At 36.4% G+C, this 10034-nt stretch overlaps 1 protein-coding gene across 1 annotated transcript in view; it reads right to left on the minus strand.

Moving 5' to 3' along the window:
• Positions 1-514: 514 nt before the first annotated feature.
• Positions 515-10034, minus strand: part of LOC306857586 (ryanodine receptor 2-like) — a 161165-nt gene continuing 151645 nt past the window's right edge. Inside the window, exons 98-102 of the mRNA XM_079397593.1 lie at positions 5934-6090; positions 5630-5694; positions 5450-5550; positions 1749-1800; positions 515-1643 (exon numbers count right to left, since the gene is read on the minus strand). Of these exons, the coding sequence (XP_079253719.1) occupies positions 1548-1643; positions 1749-1800; positions 5450-5550; positions 5630-5694; positions 5934-6090 (471 nt within the window). The 3' untranslated portion in view covers positions 515-1547. The remainder of the gene's footprint in view (positions 1644-1748; positions 1801-5449; positions 5551-5629; positions 5695-5933; positions 6091-10034) is intronic.

Raw genomic sequence — 10034 nt, forward strand, 5'->3', positions numbered from 1 at the left:
AATGATATATTCAAATAAAATTCAATAATTGTGCAATTTATTTTTTGGTGGTTCATTTGTAACATCTCAAAATTATTTCTCCATTTTTTAATTCATAAAAAAGGGGTAAATGCAATAAAAACCCAAGTAATGACTTTTCATTAATGAGAAGTTGTTGATACAATATGGTTGCAAAATATTAAGTTATAACTGTTTTATAGAATAACAATCCTATGTGTCTAAACAGACCAAGAATGTGAAATTAGTTCAGTTTGAATGCATCATGAGGGTTAAATCTGCTCGTGCATCATGGATGAGGCCAAGACACTTTAAATCATCTGACAAACATGAGTTAACTAGCAGAAGTTGGTCAAACAGAGCTTTTTATCTTCATGTTTTGGCCAAAGATGAATCTTCATCGCACACTTGCAATCCATGCGCTTTCATTCAGACAGCATCATTCAGTCGCGTCTGCAGCAGCAAATCACCCGAAGAACGAGGTTTCTGTCACTGTAAGCACATCCTCACCTACAAGAATCAATAAATAATCGCTTTATTTGTCAAAATCATGCAAGTCTTTGAGTTCCCTTTACAGATCACACACAGTTATATGCGCACAACTCTACACGGTACACTAAAGTCTGACTGGTTATTTTCTGATGAGGTTTTTTTTAGTTATCAAAATTCTTTACATGAGTAAAATTTCTCTCACATAGTTGCGGCTGGTTTTTTTTTTTTAGCCCATTTGTTGTTATTGCAATGATTCACATTGTTTTGTATAGAACAAATAAGAAAAGCATCTGGTCTTCGTCATGGCTATGAAAGAAAGTGCAGTGGTTTCCTGAAGGATGGGAAATGTCTCGGTCTTTCTGCAGTTATTACGCGTGAGTTGAGCTCCTGCGGGGAAACGCTGATGTTTGGCCCTCCGTCGCAGTAGGGTGTAGGGCTATCATGTAGGGTGTAGGGCGGACTCCCTGAATGGGTATTGCTTCTGCGTCAAACTAAATCTAGTGCGAATGCGTTTTTCTCCAGTAGTGGACGTTTTCTTGGTGAACGACGGAGGAAAGTCCGTGATATACCACGACAGGACAGACAGCTTAAATACTCTTAAACCTATAAAACTGCGCGTGTGATATAGATCTGCTTGCGTCTTTACATTTCAAATGTTTTCCTTAAACTTGCATAATAAACATGCAATGAAAGATTTTTTGGACTATATAAAGAGTAACTCTGCTGTTGCATGGGTGCATTACCAAAAGAACGGAAACAAAGCAAGAAACGGATCAGCAGAGGAGAAGATTGGAGTCCTGAGGGGTTCCAGCGCTCACTCCGGCTCATCTTCATCTTGCATAAGGCACCGGATCCCCGTCTAAAGAAGCGTGCAGCGTTCGCTCGTGACGTGCTGCTCCCCTCCTCCTAATCAGTCTGTGAGTTCATTGATGAAATGAAGAAGTGTCGGATGGCAGGAAAGTGTGGCTTCATATGTTCACTGCGTGTCACAAGCGTTCCAGCTGATACAATCGCCACTGTAAGAGCCATCTGTGTGTGTGTGTGTGTGTGTGTGTGTTTTAATTGAGCTGGTCCTCATATTGTTTCCGGAAACAGTCGCCAGCGGGGAAGAATTCCCAGCATCGTTCCTGGTACATTTTCCAAACGTACGACTCCTGAAAGACAAATAAGAATGTGTGTTGAACAGTACATGACCAACATTTCCCTAAAACAGAACCATCAACACATGAGAACTAATGAGAGAGGAAGATGGGAAATACCTGGCCTGTGTGCTCTGTTTCATCCTTGTTGATAAGATACATGAAGAAAAATCTGCAAAGACACACACACACACACACACACACACATATTACACAAGCATATTACACTGTAATCAGATCACTTTTTTCAAGTAACTAGTAAAGTAATGCATTACTTTTTCATTTACAGGAAAATATACGTTACTTATTCAAATAATTATCTCCAGTTCCTGTGTTTGTGATGTATTGAGTGACAGCTCTGGTGTTGAGAGAAATCAGGAGTAAGTGCAGAGCGTTGTGTGTGAACATGATCTTACTGTAGTTCTAGACTAAATATCTACATGATCTTACTGTAGTTCTAGACTAAATATCTACATGATCTTACTGTAGTTCTAGACTAAATATCTACATGATCTTACTGTAGTTCTAGACTAAATATCTACATGATCTTACTGTAGTTCTAGACTAAATATCTACATGATCTTACTGTAGTTCTAGACTAAATATCAACATGATCTTACTGTAGTTCCAGACTAAATATCTACATGATCTTACTGTAGTTCTAGACTAAATATCTACATGATCTTACTGTAGTTCTAGACTAAATATCTACATGATCTTACTGTAGTTCTAGACTAAATATCTACATGATCTTACTGTAGTTCTAGACTAAATATCAACATGATCTTACTGTAGTTCTAGACTAAATATCTACATGATCTTACTGTAGTTCTAGACTAAATATCTACATGATCTTACTGTAGTTCTAGACTAAATATCTACATGATCTTACTGTAGTTCTAGACTAAATATCTACATGATCTTACTGTAGTTCTAGACTAAATATCAACATGATCTTACTGTAGTTCCAGACTAAATATCTACATGATCTTACTGTAGTTCTAGACTAAATATCTACATGATCTTACTGTAGTTCTAGACTAAATATCAACATGATCTTACTGTAGTTCTAGACTAAATATCTACATGATCTTACTGTAGTTCTAGACTAAATATCAACATGATCTTACTGTAGTTCTAGACTAAATATCAACATGATCTTACTGTAGTTCTAGACTAAATATCTACATGATCTTACTGTAGATCTAGACTAAATATCTACATGATCTTACTGTAGTTCTAGACTAAATATCATCATGATCTTACTGTAGTTCCAGACTAAATATCTACATGATCTTACTGTAGTTCCAGACTAAATATCTACATGATCTTACTGTAGATCTAGACTAAATATCTACATCATCTTACTGTAGTTCTAGACTAAATATCTACATGATCTTACTGTAGTTCTAGACTAAATATCTACATGATCTTACTGTAGTTCTAGACTAAATATCTACATGATCTTACTGTAGTTCCAGACTAAATATCTACATGATCTTACTGTAGTTCCAGACTAAATATCTACATGATCTTACTGTAGTTCTAGACTAAATATCAACATGATCTTACTGTAGTTCTAGACTAAATATCAACATGATCTTACTGTAGTTCTAGACTAAATAGCTACATGATCTTACTGTAGTTCAACACTAAATATCAACATGATCTTACTGTAGTTCTAGACTAAATATCTACATGATCTTACTGTAGTTCTAGACTAAATATCTACATGATCTTACTGTAGTTCCAGACTAAATATCTACATGATCTTACTGTAGTTCCAGACTAAATATCTACATGATCTTACTGTAGTTCCAGACTAAATATCTACATGATCTTACTGTAGTTCTAGACTAAATATCTACATGATCTTACTGTAGTTCTAGACTAAATATCTACATGATCTTACTGTAGTTCCAGACTAAATATCTACATGATCTTACTGTAGTTCAACACTAAATATCTACATGATCTTACTGTAGTTCTAGACTAAATATCTACATGATCTTACTGTAGTTCTAGAGTAAATATCTACATGATCTTACTGTAGTTCTAGACTAAATATCAACATGATCTTACTGTAGTTCTAGACTAAATATCTACATGATCTTACTGTAGTTCTAGACTAAATATCAACATGATCTTACTGTAGTTCTAGACTAAATATCAACATGATCTTACTGTAGTTCTAGACTAAATATCTACATGATCTTACTGTAGTTCTAGACTAAATATCTACATGATCTTACTGTAGTTCTAGACTAAATATCAACATGATCTTACTGTAGTTCTAGACTAAATATCAACATGATCTTACTGTAGTTCTAGACTAAATATCTACATGATCTTACTGTAGTTCTAGACTAAATATCTACATGATCTTACTGTAGTTCTAGACTAAATATCTACATGATCTTACTGTAGTTCTAGACTAAATATCAACATGATCTTACTGTAGTTCTAGACTAAGTATCAACATGATCTTACAGTAGTTCTAGACTAAATATCAACATGATCTTACAGTAGTTCTAGACTAAATATCAACATGATCTTACAGTAGTTCTAGACTAAATATCTACATGATCTTACTGTAGTTCTAGACTAAATATCAACATGATCTTACTGTAGTTCTAGACTAAATATCTACATGATCTTACTGTAGTTCTAGACTAAATATCTACATGATCTTACTGTAGTTCTAGACTAAATATCTACATGTATTTACTCATCTCACCTGCACTAAAACACATTCAGTGTTCCTCACAATCAATAAAAACAACAACAACAACAAAATAGCGGAGACTGCAACTACAACAACTGGCTGCAGTGACGAGTGCTTGTGAGCGAGAGGGTATGGATAGCCCAGCTTTGGTTTAAAAAAAGTTCAAAAATATTTGTAATTGGTCATAATTTATGGAGTAAAATAGAGCTGACACTGGAGATGGATGAAGCTTTCTAGAGCCCAGGTGTTGACCACCCGCGTTAGCACAGAGTCAAATGGAATATACCTTGAAAGGCACACACACACACACACATTAGCATTGACGTAAAAAACGAAATATACTTTGAGTAAAAATGACTTTAGATAAACACAAATTTAGCATTTACATTTCCCAGATACAGAACTTTATATATATATATATATATATATATATATATATATATATATATATATATAAAGCAAGCCCAGCCCAGATTTAAAAAGTAATGCAAAAGTAACACAAAAATAACACAATGCATTACTTTGCATAAATGTAACTAAGTAACATAATTAGTTACTTTTTTAGGGAGTGCAATATTGTAATGGATTACTTTTACACGTAACTTTCCCCAACACTGGCAGCGGCCAATCACTGTCTGCTCTCTCACTGACTGCTGTTTATTTGAATTTTAAGACAAATGATTTTCCCCCCCCTCAACTTTGTGAACAGTATGTTCTTCATGTGACCACATTTCATGACCTTTCACTGGAAGCGATAGCTTTCAATTGTTAAATGATCAAGCTTACGTGTTGTCAGGAGACTGCAGGAAGCCCTAAAGCTTCTGTTTTGTTGACAACAGATTTATAAGTGATTCTCATTATGATCTTGTGAAGGTGGCTGGTGTGTGTTGCTCTAACATTCTTATTTAAATCATGTATTGTTGTTAACTTCTGTTTATTTGCCAAAGTCGGCTCGTCTGGACGCCGTATTGATCGTGTATCTCATTTATTTGTTTGTCTTTGACTCTGTGCAGGTAAATCACTTGAGGACAGAATCATTAACACTTCCTGCGATTAAAGCTGCATGTGTGAACGCTGACGGAGCAGCAGGACTCACAGATAGTTGGCCAGGTTGTGTTCCTGCAGCGTGTGCGTCTCAAAGCCGTGAGGAACCGTGTCGAAGTAGTCGTTTCCAATCCCACAGATGAAGCACTTCGTCTGATGAAGGAAAAACATGCGTGTTTAATCAAACACACACACACGGCAGACTTCACATCAAGAGTTGAGTGTGTCTCACCTCCATGTCCTCCTTCACTTGCTCTTGCTGGTCTCTCAGCTCACCGAACGCATCGATGATCAGACCTAAAACACACACACACACACACACACGTGAGATACACTCAAACACACTTCACACACACCACACACTACACACCACACACACACACACACACACACACGTGAGATACACTCAAACACACTTCACACACACCACACACTACACACCACATACACACACACACACACACGTGAGATACACTCAAACACACACACACACGCGTGAGATACACACACACACACCACACACTACGCACACACACCCTGAATGATGGCCAGGAGGATGACGATGACGAAGAAGAAGAAGGTGATGTCAAAGATGATGCGGTAGATCTCATACTCGTCACCGGCCGGATCTTCGATCTGATCACCGATGCCGCCGCCGGCACGAACGCCAACATACATGTGGAACATATAGCACTGCACACACAGAGTCATATTACAGTTAACATTAGCATTTGGAAATTTACAAAACCAGACTGATCTTACTGTAAAATCAAGTCCATTTATTTCTATATCGCTTTACAGACTGATTCAAAGCAGCTTCACAGTAATAAACAGGAAAATAACAGTGTAAATGATGCAAAATTTATCAATGATCTGTGAGAATCAGGAGAGATTCAATACAGCAGATGAACATCGAGTGTGTGACATCATCAGTGATTTAGATATAGTTACATAAAATACTTAACAAATATAATACTTTTTATTCATTTTTATTTCATATTTACTTATTTTAGTACATAAAGTTAAACAAAATGGGAAATGTTGCCTTGGCAATTAGCTGAAATAAAAAGTTTTATATTTGATCTTATTTTATTTCAGTTAACGTTTATTTCAAGAAACAGAAATGTTTTTATAATGTTTTAGTAAACGATAATAACCCTGCATTTCAGATACTTGAAGTCATGTCAAAAATGCAAAAATCACTGTGACATGATATCCAGTGACTTATTGCTTTAATTAAACACTTAAATGTCTGTGGAAACACACACTCACAGACACACACACACACACACACACACAAACACACTCACAGACACACACTCACACACACACACACAGACACACACACACACACACACACACACTCACAGACACACACACACACACACAGACACACACACACACACACACACACAAACACACTCACAGACACACACTCACACACACAGACACACACACACACACACACACACACAAACACACTCACAGACACACACTCACACACACAGACACACACACACACACACACACACACACACACACAAACACACTCACAGACACACACACACACAGACACACACACACACACACACACACACACACACACACACACACACTCACAGACACACACTCACACACACACACACAGACACACACACACACACACACACACACACACACTCACAGACACACACTCACAGACACACACTCACACACACACACACACACACACACACACACAACAGCGATATGTGGATCTGTGCAGCTGGTAGTATTTGGATGTCACCGTCTGACAAACGCTTCTCTTTCACTCAAACTGTCTTCCCTTATTAGGAGCAGAGACAGAGAGACAGACAGGAGCAGAACTGACAGGAAGACAAAAACAGGAAGGAAAAATAGAGAAATGGAATTGCACGGGTGGCTGCTTCCCAGCGGATTAAAGCTCACACACACTCGTGTCCTTATATAGCTCTCGGCACGCGTCCGTCAAACACCTCACTGAGCATCAGAAACCTGATTCTTCATCACATCACAACTCTTCCTCATCCTCATCACATTCCTACATGCAGCAGCAAAGCAGATGTGCTGCAGAAGACAAACTTTCTATGAAAAAAAAAAACCCCACATTTTGGGAAATAATCATATTTCAAGAGTTTTGTTTTAATTTTAATGATAATATAATAATAATAATAATAATAATGAAAGTTAAAGTATTTAACAATAATGGCAATTTTTAGTTTCGTTTTACTTGAAAACTATAACAACCATAGTAATTATTATTATTATTATAGAATTTTATATAAGAAAGGAAGTTATGAAGAATATAAGGGTGAGTACATCATGAAACACATCTTCAAAGCTCAAAACACATGTTCCTGTGAATGTGATGAATAACACCATCCTCTCTCTCTCTGGGTTTGTTTAGTTCGTTAATTAGTCTGTTGTTCTAGTCGACTGCTCCGGCCGTTAATGCGCTACGGTCCTAATGACCGTCCGGTCGTTTGCACTTAGCAACAGCACTAACATCACAAATGAGCGATAGCAGTGATGTTCTCATCTGAGGAACACATTAAACGCAGAGCAGGAAATCACATCAGGCGCTAAATATCAGAGGTCAGAGGTCAAGTGTCCAGGTCAGTGTCCTCTGATCTCATCAGGAGTAATGTGAGATCTACTGACGACCCCAGCAGAGGAGAGGAGAATGTACTTCATGTCTCCTACAATCCCTCAGGAGACACAAATCAAGTTTCCATCCAGTTTTTGCTCTGTTTTGTTATCGACAAAGAGAATATGCGTTAAAAAAACTTTGTGAAATTTGCTGTCTACAGCCCGTTTCCATCCAACTGGCCTTTTACCGATAAAATGGTGTGCGTGATGATGTCATCCCTAAAAAAACTAACTGTCCCCTAAGTTTCGGTGTATCGCAAAAAAAAAAATGTTGCCCTTGAGCTGTTTCCATACATAATTTCTCCTATTGCGTAAATTATAGGCTAGTAGCCTGTTCTTCATTCATTTGAAACAAAACAGCCTAATATTAAATTGTATAGGCTAGGCCTATATAAAAATATTTTTATTAACAAATGTCATGAGTTTTTTTTGTACTTTGTTATAGACTATTAGATAGATAGGCTACTTGATAATCAAGCAATAATCATAAACAGGTGCAGTTGTATTATTATTATTTTTCTGATTAACGGTTATAAGAAATGGTAATGTTCATTTCAGTTATTTTATTTCTCCTAACCAACGGTCGTAAAGCCATATTAACTGTTAACCCACAAGATTAGGTTAAATTACAATTAACTTGATAGGTGGCTGTGACCCATTAAAAAGATCTATATTAGTTTTCCAGGGATTCATTTTATACATTTTATACTGACTTGTCAAACAAGCCTTGATGGGAGCCTGGCCTCACCTTCTTATAGGTCAGGCTCCACCCCCTACCCATTACCATTAACAGGTAAGTATTCAATCTTATAATCTCATTTTAAATCATAAACTTCATGTAAAACATCAATCACATGATGAAACACAAAAAAATAATAAACTATTATTAAGACATATTAATAACACAAATCATTAACATTTAATATCTTTTCTCTCCACAGAAAAGACGACAGTTCCCCACACAAAAATCAAAAGACAAAACGAACTAAAAATAAAACTTCAAACCAGGGCTTGAAAACAGAAAAAAAGTCAATCGGTTCACTCCGAGCAGAATCGATATTTTAACATTTCCGTTCCTGCGTTCCTCTGTATTATTACCGTTCCGAAACCGGTTCGAGTAGAAAAAATAACGGTTAATACAGTTATTTTTAAAACTGTCTTTGCCTATAATAATAATAATAAAGTACAAAATAATAAATATAGAGTTTTCTTTACACAAAAAAATACAGAAAGAGATGGTATCTTAACCTTAGTCACAGCCAATACAGCATCATTCTTTCTAGATTCTATTCTATTCTAAATCTATTAATGCTTTAAAGACACTAAAGTATTTTTTAAAAGATATTTAAAAATGTTTGCTGCAAATTGTTAAAAACGCTACTTGTATAAAATTGCGTTTTGAGGGAAAAAACAAAGGCTAAGCCGCGTCACATTTTATTCGGCTATTATTCATAAATGTAGGCTAAAATGCCGGTAAATCAAAAATGTTTACAAACATTATAAACACAGTTATTAGTTTCTCTCCACAACAAATCCTCTAAACCTAAGGCTGCTGTATAAAAGGCTATAAAACCAAATTAAAGGTGAAACTGATGCCTACGTCTCTCACTCGGCACGAATCCTAATGTTTCCATATTCTCCACGTATACTAAAATATTTATTGGCTTTTACTTTCATCGACGTAAAACATGACCCTTCACATCGGCAATAACAGCACAGTGAGGCGGTGGTCACGCTGAACGCAACAGATTGGACAACAGAGCACTGTAACTTTTTACACGTTTCTTTAACTGCATTTTATTTTGATAATGAACAGGCTGCAATGTCACAGAAACATGTGTCTTTGAGCGCGAGGCGCCGGCGCGATATGGCCATACCAACACTGGTTATTATACAGATGCAAGACATTCAAAACTGTCAAGCTATTGCAAAACAAATAAAACTGTAAAATAAAACTCTAAAGCTTTTGC

The sequence above is a fragment of the Barbus barbus genome (assembly GCF_936440315.1).
Source record: "Barbus barbus genome assembly, chromosome: 38".
NCBI classification, from domain to species: Eukaryota; Metazoa; Chordata; class Actinopteri; order Cypriniformes; family Cyprinidae; genus Barbus; species Barbus barbus.